The following is a 15,289-nucleotide window of genomic DNA, read 5'->3' on the forward strand; positions in this document are numbered from 1 at the left end:
GTATTGATACAATTCAAATTATTAACTTTTCTATTTGTGTGTGAAATCAATCAAGATTTAATGTCAACTTCACTCAAACCAACCTACAATGGCTTAGTCTGTTTATCTCTTATCGTATTCCAGATATTGAAATAGAGTTATCATTTAATTTGTGTTCTAATTAGGGATTATGATGGTAAAAATATACGGTGTTAGTTTTATAAATAAATTCCCGAGCGGTATCAAATTTATGAAGTCACGAATATCAAGTTAAGAAAATGAGATGTGAAATTTACGTCAATAAAAAACCAACCCAACGACTCAATGAACAAAAGTAAAGTAGAAATACTCATAGTATCTTCAAACATATACAGATGGTGTCAATTTTATACCAAATGACAAGTTCTTCAAGTTAGACAGCTACTATTGAGATGTAACGGTGTTCTTTGTATCTATTACTCCCCCTACTGATATCTATCATTCATTAACTGTTTACGCTGTTAAGTGAAATAAATGTAACAAAATAAATCAAAGATAAAACAACAAATTCTATAACATAAGCTTCAGAAAGGACACAATTTATAGGTTTACATAAAGAACTATAAGTAAGTTGAGAAAATGTTTGAAAAGCTAGAAACACTCGACCTAGTGAAAATGGAATCATGTCTCCTTACATTCTGATATCGGTCACTGAATTTTTAAATTGTATTACTTTCACAAAAAGTATTAATAGTGAAAGAATGTACTATCGTATGTTGTGCAACGTTCATAGTACTTCTAATAAAAACTGAGAAATTCCTAAGAATTAAGAGTTCATCAAAATTTTACTGAATCGATATTTAGCCCACAAATACAGGTACAATCTTTAAACGACACGTAAAGGGGTAATTCAGAATGGACGGTACTATAGTTGATAAAAAACATATAAACACAGATGAAATTTTTAAAGGGAAGCAAACCCAATAAAGCAAAATACGGAACTGAACACAATTGATACGAAATATAAATTCGTGATGAAGAAGTGTATCACAACTCAGAATTGAAGTCCTGTCTGTTTTGTATTTTTTGGACTCGTTCTTCGGGATATATAGTTCAGTGGTCATATCCAGAAAAAGTCAAGAAAAAAAATCAAATTATTTTCATTAATGAAATATTTAGCAAATTTCCTTGTAAAGGTTTGTAATGATAAGAAATGAATTAAGTTTTCGCCCATGAAACGAAGATAAAAACATACTAACGAGGTTTTGAGTGAATCTAGAAATTACATTTGCATTTTGTGCCAATTAATCAATTTTAACAGTGGTTTATTACCGCTCAAAATCTATTATATCGATGAAGAATGAAGTTTGTGATACTTTTAAGATGATTATGTTAACGATTTCAAGTTAATTTCTGAAGTGGGTATTTCTATACACTCTTCTGAATACAAAAAAAAAAGCAGTAGCATTTCACTTAGACTTCATTCAAAATTTTATGTTTTCTCCTATATGGCAGATGGTATTCAAGTATAACTTTACTATTTAGGTTTATCCTTATCATATCCATGCTTAGTGCAGGGGATCGTTAAGTCTAATGTTCTTCCGTTCGTTCACGTCCGTCCAAACTTTCAATTTGCAACTGATCTTAAATCAGTGACTAGACATCACCCGGGGAAGAAAGTTTTTAAATGTACAAAAGGGAGATTAATTTTTTTCAAACTGTAACTTCTAATTTGATTTCAAAAAGATTTCCGGTTATTTTTTAAATGATTTTGATTTGAATGTATTGATGACATTACAAACTCTTCCTTGTGAATAGAAATAAACAATCTACAAAAAGAGACTTTGCTTTTGATATTATCTTATTTCAATGACAATTGCACAGAGTCTTCATTACCAAATACCTTTGTGAACAAGAGGAGACGCGTGGTTTATTTCTATTCACAAGAAACAGTTTGTAATGTCATCAATTCATGTAGATTAGAAGTATATATAACTCAGCATTGTTAGTACAGTTCAAGGTCAAAGGTCAAAGCATAAAAGCTGGTATTTCCTTCCTCCCTTCCTATAACATTTTAATGTATTGTATAATTGTTACGAGTTTGCGCATCCTTATTTAAAATATGAAACATATATTTAATCTAGGGCCTTGCATGTATTAGTTGGTCCTACTTTTGAGTCAATATACTATAGAAAAGGTTTCAGCTATTAGGGGTATTTACAACCGTGATTACTTACATTTTATTCTATTATTACAGAAATGCTTTAAAAAAACTTATGTCTTATTAATAATAAAACTTTAGCACATGCAAGATAATGAGGTTTTTGTAAGTCAAGTTTTTGTGGTATGACATTTTTAAACTTTTGTTTCATAATAATTTATACATAAGTGTACATGTACATGATTGTATATTATCAGAATATTACATGGCATTTTTCATATCGCATGTACTATCAGCCCTAGGTTCAATATCAGCCCAAGAGCCGCATGGCTCGAGGGCTGATATTGACCGAGGGCTGATAATACATGCGATATGAACAATGACATGTTATGATCTTTTTATCATATGCTTCAACAGTAGAGAAAAATAACAGATTCATATATTGATCCTTTTACGTGGTTCCCGAAGTTTAAAGAGTAAAAAAGTTCACGGCCGTCGGGCCCAAAATTTGATACATTCAATATGAAATCTTTCTATCATATGCCTCAACAAAGAGAGTAAAAAAAAAACATTTTAATATGGACGAATCGACAAAAAAATAATTCAACAATATACATAATGATCATTGTTTGGAAAAGTCAACTTTTTAAAGAAACTTTCTAAATTATGTTTCAGAAAAACTCAAAAAATGCATTTATATTAAATAATTTTTTTATTTTTTTTTCATTCTTATTTTTTTATTATTTTAAACAATATACTTTCCAGTATTCAAAAAATTGTTTTGTACACTACTTGTAATGTTTTTCACTGAAAACGTAGCATTGAGGTGTATTTTCCGGAATTGGCCGAGTATTACCGGAATGCCATGTGATAACGTTACGGAAAGGCATGTGATAACAATCGAAGCATGTGATAAACTTTTCATATCAGCCCGCTAAGCACCAATTCGAAAAATATGGAATTTACGTCAATTTAACGCTATTATCATACGATAAAATTTATATGTTATTAAGTCTAAGTATATGATAAATATATATATTTGCACCTCAAATTATATTCCATCACGGGTGTTTCTTTGAAGATAAATTACTCTAGGTTACTATATACCATTTATCTCACTTTTCACAACTCCTCGGCCATTAAAATATTTATCTCTCGAAACTTTTAGTAAATGTCTTTCCATACGTTAACCTTTCCTTAAGTAACTTATATTTCTAAAACCTGAAAGTACTTATCCAAAGGTTATCCAAACAATATATAAAGATTTAAATTCCTATATAATTGTGAATAATCTTGAACCTGTCAGTGTGTGTACAGTTAATTGTCACTGGATTGCGGTAGCAACTACTGTTGTCTCGGACAAATATGTAAATAAAATATAATCACAATATTTTTCAATGGTACGCGAGAAGTTAAAAGATATTTAATATTAACATTAGTTCATAACAATAACATATTTGTAAAATCAAGCGGTATTAGTACATTTTAGTAGAAATATACCAATTTCTTTGGTATTTCGGAATAAAGTCGAATTAAAATAAATTTGAAAAAGAATATACAAAGTTTTAGCATCCAAACAAATTAAACATAATTCTGCTTATGTTTGGACAGGTATTAATCAAAGCTCTTGCAGATGCTCATATTGACATCCAATTAAAAACAATCACCTTTGCTGTTGTTTGTCCTTTATGAACTATTATTTCCTAGGTCAGCTGTTGGACATTATAGATTTGTTTACTATGATTATGATTAGAATATATTGGTCCGTTATTAAACGTTTCAATCTGGGAGAAAATGATTTATTTATTAGTTGTTATTGGCCTTGAACTAACGGTCAGTAACTGTGAATACTCTAAGACTGGTACTATATGGCTTATTCTAAAACTGTGAGTACTCTAAGTAAGACTGGTACTATATGGCTTATTCTAAAACTGTGAGTACTCTGTATCTTTTTATCTTAAGACTTTTTTCGTACCGATCTGACGAGTCTAGTCATTCGCAACTTATTTTGACAGTCTGGTCATATGGTGTGCTCCATATTTGTTTATATATTTTACAATTTTTAATATTACATTGAAACAAATGTTCATAGAAAGTACCTAAGTCTGTTTTGGAGGATTCTGATATAAGATATTTATCTCGCAGTGTGTAACAAATCGTGATCCATAAGCAATAAGTTCAAATTACAGAAGTTTTTATTAATCTAGGTGAAACTGTCATGATACATACATATCTCTTAATATTTGATACCGTATCATTTTTCATCTAAATCTGACTTTGGAAAAGAAAGGATTTGGTTCATCATCTTTTTGTACTGGTATTAAGTTCGTGATATTGAGACCATTGTACAACGATCATAACGATTAGGACATGTGTTTAGTCGAGAAGCCAGGATTAAAGTATATCATACACAAGAGGAAACATAAGAATCATTTCAGAACAAAATCCGCTGTATCTTAAAATCCTCTCGAAAAGTCAATAAAACAATAACAGCATTTTAAGACCAATATTAGAAACATTTACAATCGGATTACTCCGTGTGACTTGTCTTAATATAGGAAATGTCTTGTTGTTAGCTCAACGGCGTATCCAGGTCTTGCATGCTTTTGGAAGATTACACCAATTCAGTGATTTAAAGCAAACATTTCAAAGGTCAAGGAACGAAATAACTCTTTCTAATTACAAGAGACATTTTAAAGACATGGAAGATCATTGTATCATTGTGTTTTAAGGAAGTAGTCAGCATTTAATATTGAAAAGAATTTGATTCTAAAGATAGACAACATATCAAATTCCGGGAATGAAACTTTTAACGGGAAGTAATAACCTAAATTGAACTTGGATTGATTTTTATCTTAAAATGGTAACAAATAATATACATGTAGATAATAGAAATGAAAGGATGTGTAGGTAACACGTTTTATACATTCATTGTATACCAAACTATTCTTTTGAAGTTGCAATGTATATTAATAATTATTTATTTATTGTTATTCATTTTTATAATAAAGACTTGAAAGGAGAGATGTACAAGATACACTCCATAATGTGCCCTATAATATGGTGGCCGGATGCGGCCATTTCGCCTTTCGCGTTTTCGCGTTTTCTCCTTCCACTTTCATGCGAAATCGAGAAATAAGGAAGTTCTGATCTGCCTGGCAAATCATAGTTATATATTTGATGGGAATCCCTTAAGTGACAACAGCATATGCTTTAATATACCAAAACAGAGAAAAGAAGAAAGATATAATTCGAAATAGAATAGTATACATGTATGATAAAGTATAAGATGCATACCTTTTCTGATGTTATATATGGAATGTCAACTGGTTTAATATCCTCCTCATCTAATTGAGTTTTACGTGTAATCTTATTGAAATCACTGAGTCTTAAAGACGTATCCTTTACGTGTAACTTTGATAAACTTTTCTCTCTTGCACGATCCCATCCAGATTGTTTACTTCCTTCACTCTTTCCATTCTGTTTTGTTTTACGCTTATCCAGTGGAGATTTTCTTTTTTCTCTGTGTTTACGTCCAGCTGATTCAAATGCTGTCACTGCTTGAACTTTGACCCTGAGATTTGTTTGTTTTTCTTCATCTTCTCTTGAAACTCCTGTACCCATATTTAATGCAACATAGTATCTAAAAAGTTATAATCACACGTGATTTGACGACACGCTTCACATAATCTCCTCCTACAAACCTTCCGCTTTCAAAACGAACACTGTCTCTCTCCGTTGTTTTCCCAGTCACGATATACAGATCAATAGGTTGAATTCTGTCAGTATTATATACATATTTTTAACCAATACAATCAACTGCTAAAGTCATGAAAACATTGTCAGAAAGGTCTTTGTATTCTATTGAATTACTACTTAATTGAGTATCTTTAAATGTGATAATATAATTTCCGTTTTCTATGTCAAAATTATTTTTAAATAGTTATACAAACAGCTATTCGAATTTAATTTGATAGAAAATTTAAATGTTTCCGTGATTAAGATGAAAACATTTCTATAATATCAAAGCAGTGTATTTATTGTTCACCCCACGTAAACAAATCAAAATATGGAAAATCTCAATAAATCTGGTCTTGTATACATTCATTCATTCATTTCCACTATCAAAAGATTAATATTAATTAAGAATATACCACCAAGATCTTTCCTGCTTACAGAGAGATTTAAACACTTTCTTTGCGTTTATCCAAAAGAATAGTTATCTATCCAAGACTATGTGAGAGTTGACTGAAGTTATCGAATTCTCCAGATCCCTACGTTATTTATAGAACCGCCAATTCAATTAGAATCGAGATGACACTGTAATTAAGAATGTTATAATTTAAAACTTAACTGAAATGCAGCTCTGCAAAATGGAATTTAGCGAGCTTAGAGTTAACTTCATTTCGTAGTTACTGGTACAAATGAATGTATCTTATTTAGGTCAGGTTAGAGTGAAGTGGTGTCACACATTTTCATCAGATTTTGAAAATCAATCAACTTTGACACGCTATAATTGAATTAAAAAATAATTACATTTTCTTAAATATTACGCATGAATCTTAAAAAAGTATACATATATATATATATATATATATAATGTCTAAAAATAGCAACAATCAACATTCAATCTAATTAAGCGTGGATCAGTTTGTGAAAATAAACTGATACAGTTACTGAATTAAAATTATATAAATGTCTAAGAATATAACTAAAACACACTAATTGATACATTAAAAAGTTCTATTAGATGTTAAATAGAAATACGCAATATTTCGCTAAACAAATTAGCTTCATCAGGCGTGTGCATCTCTCAAGGTGAAATCGGATGCATGACAGAAAAATATTTTTGTAGCGTAATCTATACAAGATTTGAGGGATGGGTGTAACATATTAATTCGGTCATAAAATATGTTTGTAGCTACAACTACATGAAGTTGGAATAAAAGTTTAACACATTTATAGATGTTCGATTAATTGTATGAATTTTTATAAATTAATTTGTATGATTTCAAGATAACTATGGTTTTGATTTGCTTTGAAATCTTTTTTCGTCTCTCTCATTGAGTCCATCAGGTTCAAGAGTTCGTAACTGGTGCATCCAAAATCTCTCTCTTTTTTGTCTTCCTTGTGTATCCCAATTTTGATTTTTCTCAATGATTTGAAATGTGATGTTTTCAAAATCATGTCCTGCTCTTAAAAGGTGTCTTGTAATTGGGCAGTTCCTTTCTTTTGTATAAAATGACCGATGGTTATTTAGTCGGATGTTAAATGGGGTTTCTGTTTCACCAACATATTGTAATTTGCAAGTTCCACACGTTAGAACATAAATGCAATTTTGCGTTTTGCAATTTGATGTTATAAATATGTTGTAATTTTTCTTTGTGACTGTGCTGATGAACTGGGTTTCTATATTGGCGACTTTGCAGCACTTACAATTGCCCCTTCCGCATTGATTTTGAAAACATCACATTTCAAATCATTGAGAAAAATCAAAATTGGGATACACAAGGAAGACAAAAAAGAGAGAGATTTTGGATGCACCAGTTACGAACTCTTGAACCTGATGGACTCAATGAGAGAGACGAAAAAAGATTTCAAAGCAAATCAAAACCATAGTTATCTTGAAATCATACAAATTAATTTATAAAAATTCATACAATTAATCGAACATCTATAAATGTGTTAAACTTTTATTCCAACTTCATGTAGTTGTAGCTACAAACATATTTTATGACCGAATTAATATGTTACACCCATCCCTCAAATCTTGTATAGATTACGCTACAAAAATATTTTTCTGTCATGCATCCGATTTCACCTTGAGAGATGCACACGCCTGATGAAGCTAATTTGTTTAGCGAAATATTGCGTATTTCTATTTAACATCTAATAGAACTTTTTAATGTATCAATTAGTGTGTTTTAGTTATATTCTTAGACATTTATATATATATATTGGAATGAACGCTAACATAGTTTGAACTATCTTATTCATATTTGTTTTGTCCTTCGTGTCGCTATCATGAGTCTAACACTGAATTTCACAGTTTATTGTATGTTGAGCGAGTGTAACACTACCGTACTTACGGTATTCAATTTCCTCGTCGGGTGAGGGTCTTATCCGAGCTTAGTTTACAGTAAAATATATTATATAGGTCAACTTAAAGTGAAAGGATACCATCTGTAGACTCATATAAGAACTCTTTGTTTGTTAAGAGCATTATTCATTGGGACTCACTGGAAAACAGTATGTCATGCACAAATACATTTGAGAACAGCAGCTCCCCCACATCGTTTATATGTGTTTCTCTCTCCCGTTAGATAGAATCCAGATTTAGTGCCTTCAATGCATATATACCGGTACAGATATATATTTTTTGCTAAGTGAGCGTCCAAAACATGTTAATCCTCGAAACATTCTCCACGGGTATGTCCAAAGTCAGGAGTATGAAAATCGATGGTTATCTCTTGTTGCTGTTTTAAAACACTGTTATTGTGTGGCCATAATTCAGGTCGTTGATTATTCTCGTTTACCATTATTTAATGCAGTCAAGAGTGGAGCAAAGAAATAAAATGGGATTTTCAGAAATCATAGATGGACAAAAAAGTCTAAATGTCAAATAAAGGCAACAGTAGTAAACCGTTGTTCAATAGTCATACATTAATTTAACAAGAACAAATCCGGATAACGAACTAAAACCGTGGAAACACATCAATAAACTTTTATACTTGTTGTGGTCTGAGTGTCACTGATGATTCTTATGTAGACGAAACGTGCGTCTGGCGTATCAATATATTAGCATGGTACGTACCTTTGATAATTATAGATTTAAACTGTAATAGGAAACAACGGAATGACAGAATCACTGAACTACTACAAAATAAAACAAACGCCAACATACATAGAAACTGACTATTTGATACCAACTGCCATATTCTTGACTTGGAATACATTAATTAAGTACAAATGATGGAGTAAAAATTATTATTCGGGATTAAACGTGTATGAATAAGCCATCTGCTGTTGTCAATACACCATGGATATAATAGCTAGTCTTCGAAAAATAACGTATATATTTGAACAATTTTCTTGGTAGCAAAAACATTTTATCGAAATGATACAATTGTTTGTGAATATTCGTGTTGATTGCTCTGTTCTTTGCCATCAACTCATATGTATGATATACAGATTTATAAACTGAAAAGTATGAAAGATAGAAGATAAACTGTCTATAAAATTATTAAAAGAAACATTCAACTCTTTAAAGTATTGTGGTATGCAACAAACATGCTACATGATACAAACATAACAATATGACCTTTTCTTTTATTTTCTTGTGCAACGTGGTGACGTTGAGCATCATGGGAGTGAATATGTATGGGGTTTACAGAGGACAATGTACTCAATATTACAGAATATTGAACCAAAAAGAAAGAATTTAGCGATTATTAGGCCCCCCAAAAAAAGAAAAATAGCAAAAATTAGCCAAGGAAATAAAGAATAAAAATAATAGTGTAGAAATATGAAGAATCGAGAGTGATGGGCAAAATCAAAGGTACAAAATATACAGTGAATAAAGAAAAATGGCTATACTAATTAAAGAATAGAGAATTGAGGGACGCACATCCAGACCCCATTGCAAGCGCTTGAATTCGTTTGATGTCTTTCAGCTTTTGATGATTCCATTTCAATAGGAACTTTCCGTTTTGAATTTCCTTTGGAGTTTGGTATTTTTATTATTTTACTTTTTTGCAGTATTTTAATGTTGCATTAATTGGGAATTCCTTAGCAATCGTTGTTCAATCAAAATTACGAATTACAATGAGGCATGCATGTTATGTAACTATAGATATCTAAAAAGAATTGTCCATACATGGTCATGTAGTAGCAGATGTCGCTCAAATGAATAATGAGAGCCTAATCTGTAGGATGTTATAAAGTGGTAACATTGACAATATCATGTTAATAATTCACCGTACACAAAGTAAAGTTTGTGATTTCAGATTTCAAAAAGCAGTATCTTTTGTCGTAATACTATATTTAACTTCAAGTTAAGACAGACCAATTTTAAAAACAAAAAGATGAACTCAAGACCTATTTATGAAAAGCTCAATCAATAAATTACAAAAAAAAAGTTAAAGGCAAATGATAAATAGAAGAATCCAGAATATCTTTTAACTTGTTAGATATAAAGTCTATTTGAAAAAGTCGTTTACGGTATAGTTTATACACCAACATCAAATTAAAAGTTCACATTTAAAAATTCGAATTTATCCAGTATCGTTTATATTTGTTCTAAACCAATCTGCACTGTTGTTGTTATGTGTTGGTGTAACGGACGAGACGTTCTTTAGTTTAAGTTTAATGGAGTCGATTTTGAATTATTCATTAAAAGCAGATGGTAGCTAGTCATTTCGTACCATTACCAATTCTTACAATTGCCCTTCCGTACCCAAAATAACCATTTCGTGCCATGAATTTGCCATTTCGAACCATACTGATCATAAACCATTTCTTACCATATGGAAAACAATATTTACCATTTTGTATCACATGGAAATAAAGACAACAGTAGCATACCGCTGTTCGAAAGACATAAATCGATTGAGAGAATACAAATATGGAAAAAATACTTTTCCATTTCGTGCAATATGAAATAATGCTGTATTATTTCGTACCATGTGAAAATTTAACTTCATCATTTGATATTTCATACTTCGTATATGAAACTAAATCAGTTTATATACATTCCGTGATTGTCTTTCAATTTTGCTAATATGCTTTATCTATATGTCTTCTTTACATATGACGTGGTTCTGTACTTATACATTCCGTCATTTTGTTATTGTGCAATGGTAAATGTTTTTTTACATATTTGCTTGTTTTTATAGTGATTAATATTAACACTATTGACTGATGTACCCCTATTTTTGACAGTGTTACCTATTATGTCTGTTTGGTTAGTCCACACATCGTTGGCAATATTATGACATTTTGAGCGATTGTTATACAAATGAAAATCAAAAGCTCAAAAACATCAAACAAATGGATAACAACTGTCATATTCCTGACTTGTTACAGGTACTTTCTTATTAGAAAATGGTTGATTGAACCTGGTTTTATAGCTAGCTTAACCTCTCACTTTTATGAAAGTCGCATCAAATTCCGTTATATTGACGACGATTTGTGTACAAAACAAACAGACATTATAGGTAAAAATGTCACAAATACAGCAGAGAAGGAAGACGGATAATAGCGATAGCTTCTTGTTGTTCTTCACAAAACACGTGCATGAAATCTCTTCAAATGAATGTAGAATCACGACTTATAATCTGAGGGTAATGTTACAAAGAACAATTAGAGCTTCTTCTTGTATTTAATAGTGATCGATCGTTTCCATGCACTCGGTCTGAACCGTTTGAGCATTTTGAGTGAGTAATATTTCTGTAAAGAATATCAGTTAAGTTACAGAATTGATTGATAATAATTATGAGCATTCAATTAGTGTTATTTGATAGAATTTTAGATTTTTTTTAAGTTTTTCACGATGAGCAAAGTAAGATAGCAAACATACCGAACTCAGAGGAAAATTTAAAACGGAAACTCCGTAATCAACTGGCAAAGTCAAAAGCTCGAACACATCAAACGAATGAATAAAAATTGTCATAATTTTGACTTGGTACAGGAATTTTCTTACATGTATGTAGAAAATGGTGGATTAAATCTGTTTTTTAGCTAGTTTGGGAACATTTTTGTATAAGATACTAGTTATCTTTTTAATTTCGACATCCAATTGCGATCTTGATTTGAAAAAGAGGATACACATTTTGTTTTGTATACGTTTTTGAAATGTCACATAATTTCATGATAACATATATGCTACATGTGTATTTTAATTTCCTTAATGAAACATTAATTTAGTTTTAAGCATCGCAAAATGAAACAAATGAATATGAAAATTATTAATAACGACATTATTGATTTGTAAGAACAAAGAAAACGTTTTGGTAGCTCTAATTCCGCATCCATTGTTTACTCTTATTTGTAATTATGGAATTTCTTAACAATAAATGAACTGATATTTTTGTTTTGGATCAATCAGTACTTTTTAAGCTGATATTTAGGAACGTACAAAAAAGATACTTTGATTTTATCATTTGTATGATGCAACACTATTTCCTTAGTACTTTAATAAGCAGATTTGGCGTTATATCTCTCTGTATATTTTTAGATTCAGAGGACATAAATGAACAATATTGTTCAACATTTTACTGGTAAAGTTATGTGTTTAACATCGAGAAGAAAATAGTATATGCTTATTAAAGTGGCAACATATGCATGTTAATGATATGGTCATTTTTATAAATTATCTGTTTGCAAAAATTATGAATTATCCAAAATACTAGAGATTTTTTTTTATCACAGGCATAACTTACCTTAGTCTAATATGGCACAACTTTTTGGAATTTTGGGTCCTCAATGCTCTTCAATTTTATACTTGTTTGGCTTTCTAACTATTTAGATCTGACCGTCACTGGTTAGTTTTAAGTAGACGAAATGCGCTTCTGGCGAATCAAATTATAAGCCTGCGGTTTAGTAGCAAATGCCATGTTCAAGTCGTTAATTAGTCCCGGCTGGGGAACGATCCCACGTGGCAAACACGCTTATGCGAGACGAACAAAATGCTATTAAATTATTGACGAATGGTATCTCTTACAATGCACACAACACGTGTAAACTTTACTAAAATCGTCCGTTTATAAATTCGGAAATTATTAAGAAACTAAGGTTTCAACTCCCTCAGGCAAAGTTGACTTTCGATGAATTTAGCTATTTATGTTAGGTATGTTTGACATATACTATAGCTCTTAAAAGTTTCGGTACTTATACATCTTCGGATTTTAAATGTTTGGCTTTGAGCGTTCCTAATAAAGGTAAATCCAGAAAAGGGCTTCGGACGCAATAAATTATTTAACGTGTTGTTTTCAATTTTTTTTTTCGAGCGATATTAAGTCTTTAAATTGGAGACCAAATGAATAATTGCAAAAATTCAAGAAAATATATGAAACGTCTACGGTAAATAGTTATCAAAGGTACCAAGATTATACGGTAAACTTTGCCTTTTAAGAAATGATATGTATAATTATAGTTGAATAATTTGATTTTCAATTCATATCCATCAAATCTTATAAATTTATTGTGAACGTATCAAAGAGAAGAGAAATGAATAAATAAAAGAAAGAAAGAAAGAAAGAAAGAAAGAAAGAAAGGTAAGAAAGTATTTTTAAAAAGTTGGTAAATAAGTAACTGCAGTGTGATGAAACAAACCCTAATTAATTTGATGTAGAAAACAGAATTTAACACACTTTTGATGTATATTGGTCAATGGACAATTATCTTTTATTAGTTCATGTTAACAAAATAGTAGTTCAGTTTTCTTAATTTGGACATATCAGACCGTTGATTTGGATATATCAGACCGTTAATTTGACCATGAAGACCATCAACTGAATAAAGCATTTAATCAATGGCACATACAAGTGAAACTCATAATATATATCATAAGATTATGAATAACAATGTGAGGGTCTATATTAGACTGATTTTAGGTTCAATTGTTTTATCATGAAATGGAATTTAATTCGTCAGTAATTAATATGGCAGGTATTTTGATTTGTTTCATCACTGATGTCTGATTTATTTCTGTGTTTCCCTAGTGACGTTTACTGTCTGAAGAATTTTAAAAATCATGTTTTAAGTAATAAATATCTTCCACAATAACCAAAGCAATAATTATGAAACAGTTTACATGTATTTAAAACAAAAGAGTATTTTAATTACTCGAATAAAGTGTTTGAGGTGTTTATTTAAGCATGCTTTCGAGTGTGTTCATTTTATGGCTGTTGTCTTTCAATTGTCATGTCCATTTAAAATTTTATTATACGTTGACGTCTCATTGAATTTTACTCCTTTTCTGTTTTAATTTGTGTGGGTTTTTTTTCTGAAATTACATTATTATAACCGCATTGCTATAATAAAGAGGTTCAGTCAATTTTCATCGAATCTTACCACTTTGATTTTGTTAAATCCAAGAATTCTTTGATTCAAACTTTCGATTGAGAACTGAGGCTGTCAAAATATTGCGATTTCTACTGGTGAAAAAAAAATATATCTTCAATCTGTCAATTTGTTCATAGCTGTACAGTTACACCACAACAGTCCTAGGTTACATGGTTGACACGCCTTCAAACAAGTTTAACCCGTTACATTCTTTAAGTGCCTGTCCCAAGTCAGGAACCTGTGGTTCAGACGTTGTCGTTTGTGGCTGTATACCGTATTTGTTTTTTGTTCATAGATCATGCCGTTAGCTTTCTCGTTTGGATAGTTTTAAAATGTTATACCTCGGCCTTTTTATAACTTACTATGCGGTATGGGTGTTACGAATTGTCGGAGGCCGTACTATAACCTATAGTTGTTAATGTATGTGTCATTTGATCTTTTGAAGGGAGTCTCATTGGGAAGCATACCACATCTTCTTATTTCACAGTAATATAAAAGCATATACGTATAAAAACGTACTTCTTAAAATGAAAAATCTCAAAATTAATTATTGTTCTTCTTTTTTCCCTTTTTTGCACATTTGCATCTGTTTAAGGTTATAAAAAAAACATATTTGTAAATAAAGGCAATAGAAGTATTCCGTTGTTCTGCAGTCATAAATCGACTGTCTGAAACAAATCTGGGTGACAAACCAAAACACATCAACTATAAGAGGAAAACCACGGAACAACAGAAACACTGAACTGCTACAAAACGCCAACATGAAAACCGTAATATAACTTTTTTTTTAAACAATGTAAATCAAACTTACCAGCCCAGTAATCAGAACTTCTGTATATACATGACATATTACTGATTTGGTCATATTTATAAATAAATCGACTAATTGATCAAAATACTAACGATGTTCTTCCCGAGATATAGATGACACTAATTATATTCGACAAAACTTTTTTTTTGTTTTGAATCCTAAATGCTCTTCCACTTCGTACGGTGTGTAGCCTTTTGTTAATTTTGATTCGGATGTCACTCATAGGTCAGATAGACGGAACGCGCATTCGGCGTTATACATGTATATTTTGGTAGTAATAGCTTTGATGATATTTT

At 30.7% G+C, this 15,289-nt stretch overlaps 2 protein-coding genes across 4 annotated transcripts in view; one reads left to right on the top strand and one right to left on the bottom strand.

Annotated features, from left to right (window-relative positions):
- Nucleotides 1-6,557, bottom strand: part of LOC139493388 (PHD finger protein 24-like) — a 31,028-nt gene extending 24,471 nt beyond the window's left edge. Inside the window, exon 1 of the mRNA XM_071281758.1 lies at nt 5,417-6,557. Within this exon, the coding sequence (XP_071137859.1) occupies nt 5,417-5,743 (327 nt within the window). The 5' untranslated portion in view covers nt 5,744-6,557. The remainder of the gene's footprint in view (nt 1-5,416) is intronic.
- The window catches only part of LOC139493389 (spermatogenesis-associated serine-rich protein 1-like), a 69,915-nt gene that overhangs the window by 24,947 nt on the left and 29,679 nt on the right, over nt 1-15,289 (top strand). The gene's annotated exons all lie outside the window — the stretch shown is intronic.

The sequence above is a fragment of the Mytilus edulis genome, chromosome 10 (assembly GCF_963676685.1).
Source record: "Mytilus edulis chromosome 10, xbMytEdul2.2, whole genome shotgun sequence".
In the NCBI taxonomy this organism is placed as follows: Eukaryota; Metazoa; Mollusca; class Bivalvia; order Mytilida; family Mytilidae; genus Mytilus; species Mytilus edulis.